Source organism: Herpailurus yagouaroundi, unplaced genomic scaffold (genome assembly GCF_014898765.1).
Source record: "Herpailurus yagouaroundi ecotype Mexico unplaced genomic scaffold, PumYag 159, whole genome shotgun sequence".
In the NCBI taxonomy this organism is placed as follows: Eukaryota; Metazoa; Chordata; class Mammalia; order Carnivora; family Felidae; genus Herpailurus; species Herpailurus yagouaroundi.
Genome location: NW_024412400.1, coordinates 234,755 through 252,391, shown reverse-complemented (window position 1 = coordinate 252,391; position 17,637 = coordinate 234,755). Strand labels below are relative to the sequence as shown.

The 17,637-nt window shown below is 41.2% G+C and overlaps 1 protein-coding gene across 2 annotated transcripts in view; it reads right to left on the bottom strand.

The window, feature by feature from the left end:
- ZNF445 (zinc finger protein 445) overlaps positions 1–17,637 on the bottom strand; it is a 31,313-nt gene that overhangs the window by 7,724 nt on the left and 5,952 nt on the right. The window contains exons 2-5 of one of the 2 annotated variants that reach the window (XM_040479580.1): positions 3,999–4,573; positions 1,385–1,553; positions 956–1,032; positions 547–673 (exon numbers count right to left, since the gene is read on the bottom strand). In XM_040479580.1, the coding sequence (XP_040335514.1) occupies positions 547–673; positions 956–1,032; positions 1,385–1,553; positions 3,999–4,433 (808 nt within the window). In that variant the 5' untranslated portion in view covers positions 4,434–4,573. The remainder of the gene's footprint in view (positions 1–546; positions 674–955; positions 1,033–1,384; positions 1,554–3,998; positions 4,574–17,637) is intronic. The other variant, XM_040479582.1, reaches the window with a different exon arrangement.

The following is a 17,637-nucleotide window of genomic DNA, read 5'->3' as shown; positions in this document are numbered from 1 at the left end:
AAGATGGGGCGCCTGGGTGGCGCAGTCGGTTAAGCGTCCGACTTCAGCCAGGTCACGATCTTGCGGTCTGTGAGTTCGAGCCCCGCGTCAGGCTCTGGGCTGATGGCTCAGAGCCTGGAGCCTGTTTCCGATTCTGTGTCTCCCTCTCTCTCTGCCCCTCCCCCGTTCATGCTCTGTCTCTCTCTGTCCCAAAAATAAATAAAAAATGTTGGAAAAAAAAAATTAAAAAAAAAAAAAAAAGAGGCTGAAAGAAGTCACAGCCAAAAGAATCATTAGGATTCTCTGGAGGTGGGAGCCACGTGACAACTCAGTTAAATCAACCAACATTTTTTTGGATGTCTAACTAGGAACTGGACATATATGACTTTTAATCTTAATAATAATCCTGCATGACAATCATCATTATCACCATGCTTCAAGAGAAGAGCCTGAGGTGACAGAGAGCCAAGATCTAAGTCCAGGTCAGGCCCCCGTCTAGGCACCGTAACAAAAACTAAGAAGGCAGAAGTAAAAGTGGGTAGAAGTATGGGGAAATTAATGTCTTACCCAGAGAAACCATGTTCCCATAATTCTCCAGCATCACATCCCTATATAAGTTCCTCTGAGCAGGGTCCAGCCATCCCCACTCATCCTGGGAGAAGATCACTTCCACGTCCTTGAAAGTCACAGCCTCCTGAAAAACATAGTCCTATGTCCAAGAGCCAGTCTACAGTTCCCGGCTTTTGTAAAGGGGTAGGCTCTGAGTGAGAACAAGATGGATCTGGTAAGGGTGAAAAAGAAGAGCATCACACAGCAGAAGAGCTCTGGGCTCAAGGGGGATAATCTGGTCTCTCGGACATAGGTCTCTGGATGTGAGGTCACTGGACACAGAGACTCAAGATGAGGGGGAGCCTCAGCAGCTCCATTAGGCAGCAATGCTGGGATGTCACGAAGGACCCAAGGTCCTGTGGCTCACCTGAGGCTGGGCTGTCAACAGGTCTCCTGGGCACCCCTCTCTTTGGGAAAGAGCAGGAGCCTGGGCAACAGGAGGCTCTGAAGGAGAAGAAAGAGCCATGAGAGAAGGTAACCCAGCTCTTGGCACCCCACTGAGTAGGCCTACTCTTCCCCCACATAGAGGACTCCTGGGCCCATGAGCAGGTATGGACTATTGTTAAACATCCATTTCACATTTCCCCAATGTCCACTGAGGGATGGGGGGTGAGCAGTGGGGGGTACAATGGGAGGAGGAAAGTCTAGGTGGACATGGGTCACAGAAGGCAAAAAGGACACAAGGCTAAGGGCCAAGATAGACAGGGATTCTCATGTGAGGACAGATGGTGAAATGACAATACTAATCTGGGACGTGTGGCATATGGCTGGGGTCTTAGAGCCAGATGGCGAGTACCGGATTGCCCAGCCAGGAAGTCACACACTCCTATTTCATAGGGAGGCTCCAGGTGGTCCCCAAGAGTAGAGCTGCTCCTGAGAGGTGAAGCAGGGGGCCATATCTGTGAGGCTCGCAGGGTTCCTGTACCCATCCAACGCACGTCTGGGCTCTGGGCAAGGGCTGGGTCCTGGCGAGAAGAAAATGTTGTGAGAGAATCCCCATGGGAATCAGAAAGCAAACTCAGAGAAGAGGCCACATGGCCAATGTTTAGGGGCAGGGACCCAGGGAAGGGCAGGCCAGGCCCTTTCTTATCTATAAGTAGAGGGAAAAGGAGGAGGAGAAAGCCCAAGGGGGACCTCCTCACCCCTCAGCCTCCCTGGCCTCTAATGTGGACCATGAGGGAGACAGGTGGAGTCAGATTCCAGCTACAACATAGGAAACACCCAGCAAGGCAATGCTGTCAGGCCTCAGGTGCTGCAGTGACTCCTCCCCACTAATCCTCAACCCCACCCCTGGTCTGGAACTTAGAAATGAGAGAGAAGAGATTTATCCCTGAGTTAAATTGATAATGGTTCACAAGAGAGATGCAGACAGATAACATCTCCCAAGTATCAGGGACTGTTCTAGGCAGTGATAAGCAAAGTGACTTCAAAGGACAGCTCCCAGACATTAATCTGATTGAGATAGTAAGTAACACTACCAGTGAGGCAATGTTACTTGTGAGGGTCAGCCATGGGACCATAAAAGAAGTCGTCTCAGATCCAAAAAATGACAGTGCCCATCCAAGCAAACACTTGGAAAGAGCCAATTTGCCCTGGGACTTCAAATGGCTCCAGTCTCTTAGGCAAGGCTATCCCTGATGGAGAAATGAGGATAGAAAGCTTATGGCTAATGAACTGTAAGTTTTTTCTGGTTCTCTGGCCAAGACACGGACTACACTGCTATGGACGAATCTGAGCCTGAGGCTGTTAAACATCTTAAAGATGATGAACCTGGTCCTCCCAAACCCTACCAAAAAGAGAATAAAGAAACAATACTTAACGATGGAAGCACACAGCCCAATGAGTTTAAGGACGAACATTACCGGGCCCTAGTTGCTCAATTCTTATGAACCATAGGGTGATTCTGTAATTTTATGTGCATCTTGAGTTTTTCTGCTCACTTTTCAGAATTTAGAAGGTGTTCTCCCAGCCTGTTTTGTTTTCTAATTTCTAACTACTTTCAACCAGGTAGACCCTGTCTGTACATTTGGCAATGTTTTCATGGATTTTCGAATTCTAAATGAGTTAAATGTAACCAAGCTACAATTATGTACCTACTATGAACCTTATTTGCTTTAATAAATTATTTTTCAATCCTTTTGAACATCTTGGTGTTTCAGCAAAAATGATAAATGCTCTTTTAGATTTTTAAAAATAGTAACAAATGTTACGCAAAGAGCTTTCTAAGTCATACCTTGAATTGATTTATTACCATTTACTGGTAGATGTTCAGTCAGATGTGTTACTCAACTGACTTAATTTTCATATTATATTTGGGGGAAGAGTATGCCAAATACGTTTCAAATATCTTAAAGGTGGGGCACCTAGGTAGCTCAGTCAGTTAAGTGTCCGGTGCTTGATTTCCACCCAGGTCATGATGACGGTTTGTGGGATTGAGCTCCACGTCAGGTTCTGCACTGTCAGCTTGGGATTCTCTTTCTCTCCCTCTCTCTGTCCCTCCCCCACCTCTCAAAATAAATGAATAAACATTTTAAAAAATCTTAAAGGTAACTTTCATTTATGCATGCATCATATATGTAGACTTACACATATTTTTATTGAAAAAAAATTTTAAAGCCTATAAAAATGATAAATCCTCTTTAAAAAAAAACCCTCAAGCTACAGGAAGTACTGAGAGGCTTGCTTGTGTGTAGCACAAGGGGCACACAGAGCTCACTTTAACTGACTGGCTGCTCTATTGCCAGGCCTAGAGCTCTGTTTCCCAGGTCTAAGGCTGGAACTGGGGACATGGTAGGCACTCAAATAGACACTGAACAAATTTGTTTGCATATCCTTTTCAATAATGTGAGGCTCTGAAAGAATGTGAGCAAGAACAATGAGGCTGTGGAATAAATCTTCCAATTTCCTGGCCCTGGGCTGACCCTCAGTACTCTTCTCACCCTTGACCCCTGCAGAGAATAAATCCTCAAAAGCTTACTAAGAAAGAAGGAACATGTTATGAGTGCACTGCATTTATAGGTCTTAACGGGCACACAGAAGCCAAGAGTCCTGACTCTAACAAGCAAGAGACATCACCCCCGCTTAACCGCTCAGTATCCAGTCAAATTGGGTCTGTGGAGATAGACTCCCATAATCTAAGTTACTGTGTCCAAAAACTCATTACTGTTATCTATGGATACTTGTTGACCCTCTTCCTGGAGCTAACTGTCCTCTGGGAGGGCGAGAAGGGCTGCTGCTAAAAGGTCCTTGGATCAGAGCCCAGTTCTCTGCTGCTCAGGTGCCGTGGGAATGAGAAGGGAAGACTTTCCCTGCATTCCTCAGTGCTAAGCGTTCAGAGGCCCAACCCAGTCCCTCTAGACAAGCGGGCTCACTGACAGGCAGAGTTCACTGAGTACTACACACTTGCTCACCCTCAGCCTCCACGGTGTCCCATCGACATCCCTCTGCAGCTCTTCCAGCAGGGCCACGGCCTCCCCACCACTCTCAGGGTGATGCAGCTGTACCCAGGTCCGGAGCTCCCCAGGCAAGATGCTAAGGAATTGCTCCAGCACCAGCAGTTCCAGGATCTGGGCCTTGGAGAGAATGTCAGGCCTCAGCCACCAGCGGCAGAGCTCCCGGAGCCGGCTCAAAGTCTCTAGGGGCCCAGAAGATTCATGGTAGCGAAGCTGTCTGAAGAGTTGGCGGAACAGCTCCTGGCCAGAACGGTTGAGTGTCTGTGGCCTGGCAGCCTGCGCTGAAGTGTAGCCTTCATCCTCTTCTTCCTTCTTTACCATCTGAAGCCGCCCTTGTTCCCTTGAAGCCCGGGCCTGAGCTGGGTGGACAGCATACCACCTGCCTGGAGGCATCACTCCTGTTCAGGGTCTACCCAGCAGAGTGCAAACCAAGTCTATGTTAGCTGTGTCGCTGCTGGGACTTCAGGAGTAGTTTTTCAGCACAGTGGTGGGCAACGTCATTTGCTGGGGCATCAGACATCACTGGTAAGAGACTAAAATAACAAATATTACTGTTCAGGAGAATGAGAATGATGGTGCAGTTAGATCCTGGTAGCCAGGATCATCTTTGGATGTACAAAAAGAGGGCACATGACCATTTGCATACTCGTGCCTGCCCATATCAAGCAGACCACAGGGCTAGATTGTCACATTTTGGGGTAAACTAAGATAATATCCCAGAATACAGGAAAGCATGTACAGGGCTTCTATGCCAAAAATTACAAATGGCAGATGAAAGAAGCCAAAGAAGATCTAAATAAATGGACAGACATACCATATCATGTACTGGAAAACTTGACAGAGTAAAGATGTCAATTTTCCCCCAAAGGATCTACAGGTTTAATGCTATTCCTATCAATATCTCAGCAACGTTTTGTGTGTGTGTGTGTGTGTGTGTGTGTGTGTGTGTGTATAGACAAGATTATCCTAAAACTTATGTGGAAAGGCAAAGGAATTACAATAGCTAAACCATTTTTCAAAATTAGAATAAAGTGTGGGGAAATAGTCTATTTGATTTCAAAACTTAGAGCTACAATAATTAAGACTGTGAATCCAACAATTGCCCTAATAGGTATTTACCCAAAGAACACAAAAATACTAACTCAAAGGGATACATGCACCCTGATGTTTATAGCAGAATTGTCTACAATAGCCAAATTATGGAAACAGCCCAAGTGTCTATCAACTGATGAAAAGATGTACAAACTGATCAAAGATGTAAAGGAGATGTGGTGTATGGAATATTATCCAGCCATAAAAAAGAACAAGATCTGGCCATCTGCAACAACATGGATGGGGCTCGAGAATATTATGCTAAGTGAAATAAGTCAGCCAGAGAAGAACAAAAGAGCAAAGGGGAAAAAAGAAACAAGAAACAGACTCTTAACTATAGAGAACTGATGGTTACCAGGGGGGAGGTGGGTGGGGTATGGGTAAAACAGTTGATGGGGGTTAAGGAATGCACTTGTGATGAGCACAGGATGTTGTATGAAGTGTTGAATCACTATATTGTATACCTGAAACTAATACAGCACTGTATGTTAACTAACTGGTATGTAAATAAAAACTTAAAAAAAAAAAAGACTGTGGTAGTGGTGGAGGAAATGACACATAAATCAGTGGAAAAGAAAAACTTGAAATAGACTAACACAAGTATACCCAACTGATTTGTAATATCAAATGTGACCTTACTAATACTGTAATATAACATTTTAAAATGTCTCAAATAAGCAACTCAAAAACAAAACAAATGCTGATTAGGAATCCCCTAAATAACTATGACCCCACCAATGAATTAAGAACTGTAATTTGGAAACACTAATCCAGTTCTCTACTGAACTTATTTGCCTTTGTAATTCGTCATAAGGGCCACTTACTGGAGACAGCAGAGCTTAGTGTACAGAGTAGAGAACATGTACTAAGACCTACCTAGGTTCAAATCTATCTCCCCACTACCTGTAAGACAGTAGGTGCACTTTATCTCTTTACCTCTTAAAATCTCTGTGGCCTCACTGTATAATATGTGTGTGGTTGTGGGATTTAACATTTTGGGCCCTCAATGAATGTTTGCCTCTTCACACTGGGGAAAGAGCTTATGCTGCAGGCCACATCACTGCATAGGAGTCTACTCTGCAGAATGTGCTCAACTGATTTTTTAGAAAGGTACAAAAGCAATTCAAAGAAGGAAGGATAGGGGCGCCTGGGTGGCTCAGTTGGTTGCGCGTCTGACTTCAGCTCAGGTCATGATTTCGCGTCTGTGAGTTCGAGCCCCACGTCAGGCTCTGTGCTGACAGCTCGGAGCCTGGAGCCTGCTTCGAATTCTGTGTCTCCCTCTCTCTCTGCCCCTCCCACGCTCATGCTCGCTTTCTCTCTCTCTGTCAAAAATAAATAAACATTAATAAAAAAAATAATTCAAAGAAGGAAGGATAAGCTCCAACAAATACTGCTGGAGAAATTGGACATTCATAGGCAAAATAATGAGTCAATTTAAACCTAACATCTTATACAAAAATCAATTCAAAATGAATCACGGCCTTAAATATAAAACATAAAACTATACAACTTTTAGAAAAAAGCATAGGAGAAAATCTTCAGGAGCTAAAGCTAGGCAAAGACTTATTAGAATTGACACCAAAAGCATGATCCATAAAAGGGAAAACTGATAAGCTCAGGGAAAACTGATAAATTTAAAACTTCTGCTTTTGGAAGACCCTTTGTCGAAAGGATGAGAAGACAAGCTACAAACTGGAAGATAATATTTAGAAGCCACATATCTGACAAAGGACTGATATTTTACTATATAAAGAATTCTTGGGGCTCCTGGGTGGCTCAGTTGGTTAAGTGTCTGACTTTGGCTCAGGTTACCATCTCACGGTTCGTGAATTCAAGCCCTGCATCAGGCTCTGTGCTGACAGCTCAGAGCCTGGAGTCTACTTCAGATTCTGTGTTTCCCTCTCTCTACCCTGCCCCACTCACACTCTGTCTCTCTCTCTCTCAAAAATAAACATTAAAGAAAAAATTCTCAAAACTCAACAGCAAACAATCCCATAAGAAAATGAGTGAAAAACATGAAGATACATTTCACCAAAGAGGATATACAGAGAATAAGCACATGAAAAAATGTTCAACATAATTAGTCATCAGGGAAATGCAAATTAAAACCACAATAAGATAATTACTATACATCTATCAGAATGGCTAAAATAAAAAAACAATGACAACACCAAATGCCGTCAAGGATACAAAGAAACCAGATCACTCATACCTTACTAGTGGGAATGCAAACTAATGCAGCCACTCTTGAAAACAGTGTGGAGGATCCTCAAAAAATTAAAAATAGAACTACCCTATTGATATCCTAGCAATCTCACTACTAGAAATTTATCCAAGGGATACAGGACTGCTGATGCATAGGGGCATGTGTACTCCAATGTTTATAGCAGTGCTCTCAACAATAGCCAAATTATGGAAAGGGCCTGAATGTCCATCAACTGACAAATGGATAAAGAAGATATGGTTTATATATATAATGGAATACTACTTGTCAATGAAAAGAACAAAATCATGCCATTTGCAACAACATGGATGGAACTGGAAGGTATTATGCTGAGTGAAATAAGTCAGAGGACAGGTATCATACATTTACACTCCTTTGTGGGTCTTGAGAAACTTAACAGAAGGCCATGAGGGAAGGGAAAGGGAAAAAAAAAATAGTTATAGAGAGGGAGGGAGGCAAACCACTAGAGACTCTTAAATACAGAAAACAAACAGGGTGGAAAAGGGGGGTGTGGGAGAGGGGAAAATGGGTGATGGGCATTGAGGAGGGCACTTGTTGGGATGAGCACTGGGTGTTGTTTGTAAGCCAACCTGACAATAAATTATATTCAAAAAAAGATTGGTTCACTGAAAAGATAACAAAATTGATAAATCTTTAACCACACTGATGAAGGAAAAAAAAAAGATCCAAATACGGAAATGAGAAATGAGAGAAGAAACATACTACTGACTACTGGAATTTTTAAAAGAAAATTTTTGCCAATAAATTAAATGCATTACATGAAATTGACAAGTAGTTACAGTAGTTATAAAACACAAACTACTAAAATTGGTTCAAGAAGAAACACAAAATCTGAATAGACCTGTAACAAGTAAAGAGATTAAATTAGTAGTCAAAACTACCCATAAAGAAAAGCAAAGACCCAAATGGCTTTATTGCTGAATTCTCCCAAATATTTAAAGAAAAAAATAATACTGATTCTTCATAAGCTCTTCAAAGACACAGAAGAGAAGAACACGTCCCAGTTCATTCTAGGAGGCCAGTATTACCTTGATACCAAAACCAGACAGACAAGTATCTCTTATGTATATAAATGCAAACATTCTGGACAATATACTAGCAAAATCAAATCCACTAACATACGAAAAGAATTATATACCATGACCATGTGAGATTGATCCTAGGAATGCAAGATTGTTTAACATATCAATAAACACAAAACAAAAATCACATAATGATGTAAATAGCAAAAAAATTTTTACAAAACCCAAACTTTTCATAACAAAAGCAATCACTAAAAATAGAACGGAACTTCTACTTCTGGCAAAACACCTCTACGAAAACCCACAGTTAACATCAAACTTAGTAGTTAAAAACCAAATGTTTCCCCCCAAAAAGCGAGAATAAGACAAGGATGTCCACTCTCAACTCTTCTCTTTAACACCGTCCAGGAGATTTCTTAGGCACTTAGGTAAATTAATTAATTAATTAATTAATTAATTAATTTTAAAAAAGGGGGGTGGGGGGAAGCTTTCAGGGAAAATGGCTGGAAATACGAGGATCATGGGCTCACCTAGCCTCACCTCATCCCACAGATACACCTGATAACACCCATATCAGTGTAAATAACCCAGAAAACAACTGAAGACTAGAAGCACAGATTCTCCACAGCTAAATGTATAGAAGAGGCCACAACGAAGAGGGTAGAAAGGGCAAAGACATGGACAGGAGGGAGCATGTGGGGTGGACAAATGACACGAACAAACCCCAAACCAGGCACCCCAGGTACAGAGGACCTGTACTGGGAAGATAAGTCTCCACAATATTTGACCGTGAAAACCAGAGGGGCTTAATTTCTCAAGTTCTTACAACCAGTGGTACTTAACACCTGGAACTTTAAAAATTAGCAGGATCAGCTCTGGGAAGGGCAATGGGAAACTAAGTCTCTGCCCTTAAAAGGAAAGCACAACAAACAGCCCCACTGAGATTCGGCAGAGAAGCAGCAGTTTGCAAAACACCTCGGGTATACAAGAGATTTATTTACTAATCTCAAAAGCATGTGCTGGAGGAGCAGGTATCTTTAGGAGGCTTCTCCAAGAACAAAAGAGCTGGTAGGAGCCGTTTCCCTCTCACTCCCCACAACATACATACAGGGACACCTGCGGGAACCAGCACAGTGTGAACACTCTCCACCTAGCTTGTTAACAGTGCCACCATCTCCTGTAACCGACCCCCTCCAACAAGCCCTCAGCACCATTACATCCAAATCGTGGTACCACGAGCCCTGCAATGTGCAAGCACCCCCAAGGGGGGCCAGCACCAATCCAAATTGACTCCTGCCCAGCAGAAAGGGGAAGACAACCACACACATTAGTCTCCGGGGCCCCAGCAGTGGGCCGGGGGCAGACCTCCGGTCTGGCAGCAGGCCTCACCTACTGATGAAAGCTTCCCAGGGAACAACACAGGGAGAGTACCCTGCAGTTTGGTGCTACCACAGCTCTGGAAAACACATGGTCTAACGTAATTCAAGCCCAAGATGGCCCTTGACTGGCCCACTAACAACACAGGATACAAACCGTGCCCACAACAGGCAAAGAGAGCCATTGCAGATGCAGATGCAGAAGGCAAACATGGCTCAGCGACAACAGTAGGGAACATCTAACACACATAAGAGATATATTTACAATGCCAGGCTCTGGTGAATAAGGTACACTGTGCTGCAGGGTACTATAGGACCTCTTCTGTATAAGGCCACTACTTCCAACAGGAAGATACATAGGTGACTTTACTAATATACAGAAACAGACACAGAGACCTAGACAAAATGAGGAAATAGGAATATGTCCCAAATGAAAGTACAGAACAAAAAATCAGCAAAAGACCTAAACAAAATGGAGATAAGTAATATGCCTGATAGAAAACTAAAAGTGATGGTCATAAAGATACCCACTGGACTTAAGAGTGGAGGACCTCAGTAAGACCCTCAACAAAGAGATAAAAAATATAAAAATGAACCAGAGATGAAAAACTCAATAACTGGAATTAAAAATATACTACAGAAAATAAAGAGCAGACTAGAGGGAGTAGAAAAATAGATCAGTAATCCTGAGGATAGAGTAATGGAAAGTAACCAAGTTGAACAGGAGAGAGAAAAAAGAATAATTAAAAATTAAAGTAGATTAGGGAATTCAACAACACCATCAAGCATAACATTTGTATGATAGGGATCCCAGAAGAAGAGAGAGAAAAGGGGACAGAAAATGTATTTGAAGAAATAATAGCTGAAAACTCCCCAAATCTGGAGAAGGAAACAAACAAAAAAATCCAGATCCAGAAGGTACAGAGAATCCCCCCCAAAATCAACCCACAGAGGTCCACATCAAGACACCTAATAATTAAAATGGCAAAAACTAATGATAAAGAAAGAATTTTAAAAGCAGCAAGAGAAAAGAAGACAGTTACATACAAGGGAAACTCTGTAAGGCTATCAGTGGATTTTTCAGAAGGGAGTGACATGATATGGTCAAAGTGCTGAAAGGAAACACTATGCAGTCAAGAATACTCTATCCAGCAAAGCTATCATTCAGAAGAGAAGGAGAGAGAAAAAGTTTCCAGACCAACAAATGAATTCATCAACTAAATCAGCTTTACAAGAAATATTAAAAGGCACTCTTTGAGAGGAAAGGAAAGACCATAAGCAGGAGTAAAAAGAATAGGAAGCAAAAATGCAGTAAATTAAGTGTACCTATAAAATTCAGGCAAGGGATTCACAAAATAAAATGATGTGAAGTATGGCACCATATACTTAAAACATGGGTTGGAGAGGAATAAAAATTTAGTGCTTTTAGAATGGTTAGTGCTTTAAGCAACCACCAACTTAACATACAGCACTATATACATAAAATGCTATATATATATATATACACCTAATGGTGACCACAAATCAAAAACTGATAATGGATATGCAAATAACAAAGAAAGGGGAATCCAAGAATATCACTAAAGAAAGCCAGCAGACCCAAGAGAGAAGAGAGCAAGAGAAGAAAGGGACAGGGAAGAACTGCAAAAAACAACCATAAAACAAGTAACAAAATGGCAATACATACATATCCATCAATAACTACTTTGAACGTAAATGGACTAAACGCTCCAATCAAAAGACACTGGGTGACAGAGAAGACAAAAACCGAAGACCTGGGTTTATATGCTGCCTACAAGAAGACTCACTTCAGACAAGAAGACACATGTATATTGAAAGTCAAGGGATGGAGAAGCATTCATCACTCAAATGGAAGTAAAAAGAAAGCCAGGTAGTGATCCAATGCAATGAAATAACATCCATATCATAGGAGTCCCAGAAGAGAAAAAGGGGCATAAGGCTTATTTGAACAAATTATAGCTGAGAACTTCCCTAATCTGGGGAAGGAAACAGACATCCAAGTCCAAGAGACACAGAGAACGCCTTTCAAAATCAACAGAAACAGGTCAACACCATGATATATCATAGTGAAACTGGCAAAATACAAAGATAAAGAGAGAATTCTGAAAGCAGCTAAGGACATACGGGCTTACCCTACACAATAGACCCATAACGGTAGTAGCAGACCTGTCCACTGAAACTTGGCAGGCCAGAGGGAGTGGCAGGAAATATTCAATGTACTGAATAGGAAAAATATGCAGCCAAGAATCCGTTATCCAGCAAGGGCGTCATTCAGAATAGAAGGAGAGATAAAGGCTTTCCCAGACAAATAAAAACTGAAGGAGTTCATGACCACTAAACTAGCCCTGCAGGAGATCCTAAGGGAGACTCTGAGTAGAAAGCAGGAAATACTACAAGGACCAGAGACATCACCACAAGCATGAAACCTACAGATAACACAGTGGCACTAAATCCGTATCTTTCAATAATCACTCTGAATGTAAATGGACTAAATGCCCCAATCAAAAGATATAGGGTATCAGAATGGATAAAAAAACAAGATCCACCTATATGCTGCCTACAAGAGGCTCATTTTAGACCTGAGGACACCTGCAGATTGAAAGTGAGGGGATGGAGAGCCATCTACCATGCTAATGGATGTCAAAAGAAAGCTGGAGTAGCCATACTTATAACAGACAAATTAGATTTTAAACTAAAGCGTATAACAAGAGATGAAGAAGGGCATTATATCATAATTAAGGGGTCTACCCATCAAGAGCTAACAACTGTAAATGTTTATTGTCCCCAACCTGGAGCACTCATATATACATATCAACTAGTCACAAACATAAAGAAATGTATAGATAATAATACCGTGATTGTAGGGGACTTTAATATTCCACTTACAACAATGGACAGATCATCTAGGCAGAAAATCAATAAGGAAACAATGGTTCTGAATGACATGTTGGACCAGATGGACTTAACAGATATATTCAGAACTTTTCATCCAAAAGCATCAGAACACACATTCTTCTCGAATGCACATGGAACATTCTCCTAAACAGATCACATAGTGGTAACAAAATAGCCCTCAACAAAAATAAAAGGATTGAGATCATACCATGCATATTTTCAGATCACAATGCTATGAAACTTGAAATCAACCACAAGAAAAAATTTAGAAAGTCCCCAATACATGGAAGTTAAAGAACATTCTACTAAAGAATGAATGGGTCAACCAGGAAATTAAAGAAGAAATTAAAAAATACATGGAAGCAAATGAAAATAAAAACACAACAGTCCAAACCCTTTGGGATGCAGCAAAACCAGTCCTAAGAGGAAAATACATTGCAATTCAGGCCTATCCCAAGAAACAAGAAAGGTACCAACTACACAACATAATCTTACTCCTAAAGGAGCCAGAAAAGGAACAGCAAATAAAGCCCAAAGCCAGCAGAAGAAGGGAATTAATAAAGATCAGAGCAGAAATCAATGGTATAGAATTGAAAAAAAACAAAAGAACAGATCAATGAAACTAAGAGCTGGTTTTTTGAAAGAATAAGCAAAATTGATAACTCCCTAGCCAGACTTCTCAAAAAGAAGAGGACCCAGATAGATAAAATCACAAATGAAAGAGGAGAAATCATAATCAGCACCACAGAAATACAAATAATTATTAGGGAATACTATGAAAAATTATATGCTAACAAACTGGACAATCTAGAAGAAATGGACAAATTCCTAGACACCCACATACTACCAAAACCCTAATGGGACGCAACAGAAAATTTAAACAGACCCATAACCAGTGAAGATATGGAATCAGTTATCAAAATCTCCCAACAAATAAGAGTCCTGGTCCAGATCGATTCTACCAGACTTTTAAAGAAGAGTAAATAACTATTTTTCTCAATCTGTTCCAAAAAAATTAAAATGGAAGGAAAGCTTCCATACTCATTCTTTAAAGCCAGCATTATGGTGATTCCCAAACCAGACAGAGACAGAGACAAAAAAGGAGAATTACAGGCCAATATCCCTAATGAATGTGGATGCAAAAAATCTCAGCAAGATACTAGCAAATCAAATTCAACAGTATATTAAAAGAATAATTCACCATGATCAAGTGGGATTCATTCCTGGGCTCTAGGACTGGTTCAATATTTGCAAATCAACCAACATGATATATCACATTAATAGAAAGGGTAAGAACATATGATCCTGTCAATAGAGGCAGAAAAAGCAGCTGACAAAATACAGCATCTTTTAATAAAAACCCTCAAGGAAGTTGGGATAGAAGAAACATATCTTAACATCATAAAAGCCATATATGAAAGGCCCACAGCTAATATCATCCTCAATGGGAAAAAACTGAGAACACTCCCCCTGAGATCAGGAACACAACAGCGATGTCCACTCTCACCACGGTTGTTTAACAGTGTTGGAAGTCTCAACCTCAGCAATCAGACAACAAAACAAAATAAAAGGCGCCCGAATTGGCAGCGGCAGAGGAGAAGGAAGGGGAGGAGGAAGGGGAGGAGGAAAGGGAGGATGAGGAGTGTTTAACATAGTGTTGGCAGTCTCAGCCTCAGTAATCAGACAACAAAACGAAATAAAAGGCAACCAAATTGGCGGGCGGCTGCGGTGGTGGAGGAAAGGAAATAGGAAGAGTAGAAGGGGGCGGAGGTGGAGGAAGGGGAGGAAAGAGAAGAGGGGGAAGATGGGGAGGAGGGGGAAGGGAGGAGGAGGTGAAGAGGAAGAAATACGCAGAAACTGTTAGAAAAGGAGGATCAAAGATGTGGCGCCTAGCTGGCTCAGTTGGTAGACACTCCACGCTCGGTTATGAGTTTGAGCCCTGCATTGGGTAAAGAAATCACTTAAAAATAAAATTAGGGGCGCCTGGGTGGCTCAGTCGGTTGGGCGACTGACTTCACCTCAGGTCATGATCTCACGGTTTGTGGGTTCGAGCCCCGGATTGGGCTCCGTGCTGACAGCTCAGAGTGTGGAGCCTGCTTCTGATTCTGTGTCTACCTCTCTTCACCTCGCCTGCTTGTGTTCAGCCTCTCTCTGACTCTCAAAAAATAAATAAATGTTAATAAAAAAAATTTAAGAAAAATAAAAATTAAAAAAGTAAATTAAAATTTTTAAAAGCCACTATGACTCGTGAGTGATATAAACATCCACCTAAAAGGTCTAAGAGAATCAACTGAAAAACTTAAAATATGATAGGTAATTAAGAAGCTGAATGTCGGGGCACCTGGGTGGCTCAGTTGGTTAAGTGTCCGACTTAGGCTCAGGTCATGATCTCACGATTCATGAGTTCAAGTCCCGCATCAAGCTCTGCACCGACAGCGTGGAGCTGTCTGCTCCAGATCCTCTGTCTCCCTCTCCCTCTGCCCCTTCTCAGCTTGCTCGCTCGCTCACGCGCGTGCTCTCTCTCTCTCTCAAAAATAAACAAACATGGGGGCACCTGGGTGGCTCAGTCAGTTGAGTGTCCAACTTCGGCTCAGGTCATGATCTCGTGGTTCATGAGTCCAAGCCCCACGGCCGGCTCTGTGCTGACAGCTCAGAGGCTGGAGCCTGCTTCAGATTCTGTCTCCCTCTCTCTGCCCCACCCCCGCTCATACTCTGTGTCTCTGTCTCTTAAAAAATGAATAAATGTTTTTAAAACATTTTTTTAAATATTTTTAAAAAGCTGAATATCAATGTATAATCAATACTTTTCTAACATAACAACAACAACTATTTAGAAACAGAACAAAATACCAACAACAACTAAAACATAAAATACCCAGAAATAAAGCTCTTAAAAAAATGTACACAACTTTAATGGGGGAAATAGTAAACTACCAAAAGACAAAATATATCTGAAAAAGTCTTAAGCATATGAAATCTAGTATTTCCAAGACATCAATTCTCCTTAAATTAATTGAAAAGTCTATAAAATCATAACAAACCCAATATAAACTTTCTTCACAGTTGATAAACATCTACAAATTACAAAAATTAGTAAAGGTCAACAATAGTGAAGACAACCTTTTATTTTAAAGGTGGGAAGATTTGTCCTACCATACAATTCAGCTTATTATAAAAATATAACAATTAAAAGTGAGTATTATTGAAGGAATACACAAACTGCAAATAAAAGGAATAGCACAGAACCCAAAGACTTATATGCACACACTGATCTGGTATATGACAGTAGTGGCATTACAAGACAGTGGAAAAGGACAGACATCAATGACTTGCATAGGGACGACTGGCTAGGGAATAAAAATAAAAGTACAATTACACACAAAATGAATTCCAAAGACTTAACTTCAAAAACAAGAGTAAGAACCTCAGAGTAAGCAAGGATTTCTTAAGAAAATAAAAGGAAAAGTGTGATATACGACTACAATATTTGAAAACCTCTTGAATAACAAAAAAAGAAATAACAAAACAAAAAACAAAACAGTGATAGAAGCGTAAATGCATATAGCCACCAGGAAAAGTAGTGTGAAAGTCTATAGCAAAACTATGAAGTCCCATTACTTCGGCTACAGGAATTTCACTTCTAGGAATCTCCCTGGAAAAACACTTGCAGAGGTAGATATACAGACATTCGCACAGGTGTTCACTAGAGTACTCTTTGCAGTAACACAATATTGGAAATAAATGACTTGTTCATCAATAGAAATAAATAAAAGCGTAGCACTTCCTAGGATGAAATATCTAGTACAACAGTTTAAAAGACTGTACTGGACTCTTAACATTACTGTTTCACTGTCTGCTGGGTGCTCAGACTGTGTGGCCAAGGTTAACAGGCAAGTAAATGCTACTCACACAAGAGGCCAGAGCACGATTCTATTGCTAAGAAGAAACAAAATACACACCTGACTCAAGTAGTACAAAACTTACTCACAAGAAGAGAAAAGAGAAAGAATGCACAAGATTCAACCTCTTGCAATCCATTGCTTTCCCCATGCGCAGCAGATCACTTTCGCAGGCAACGTGTTTAGGACAGTGTGGAGACAAGCACTACACCTAATGCTGCAGTAGAACCCTCAACCCCTTGCCGGTGGGGTCTGAAATAAAGAAAGCAGGGGTAGGCCTGAGGGTCACTGACACATGCAACAGGCAGAACAAAGGGGTATACATTAAGCAAGAACAGAGAAAAATAGTCCTTCAGAAGGCAATAAGCCCAGAGTGCTCTTTATCTCTTTGCAAGGAAATGTCCCCAGCTCAAGGCTACTCTAAATGCTGTTACGCAAGAGAGGAGAAGCTGCTCTTGACCGCCTTGCCCATCAATAACAAAACATGTTAAGATATAAAAAAAAAAAAAATCTTAGATATAATTGTAGAAAAAGTCTAAAACCATATATACGTCTAAGTGTAAGTACGTGTGATGTACATAAGTACTCAAAGGAATTTAAGATGGCTTAGGCAATTCACAAAAACTCTTACTGAATACAGGAGCGGAGAGTTTGAGAATAGTAGTTAAAGGAAGCTTTAGTTTATTTGTAGTTATTTCATTTTTCAACATAACATTTGTGTACTACGCCTCTCTCTTTTCTTTCTTTTAAGAATGCATGTAGAAAATGACGATTACAGGGGTGCCTGGGTTGCTCAGTTGGTATCTGACTTCAGTTCAGGTCACAATCTCATGGTTCATGGGTTCAAGCCCCTCATCAGACTCTGCTGTCAGCTCGGAGCCTGGAGCCTGCTTCAGATTCTGTGTCTCCCTCTCTGTCTGCCCCTCCTCCACTTGTGCTCTTTCTCTCTCTCAAAAATAAATGAACATGAAAGAAAGAAAGAAAGAAAAGAAAGAAAAGAAAGGAAGGAAGGAAGGAAGGAAGGAAGGAAGGAAGGAAGGAAGGAAG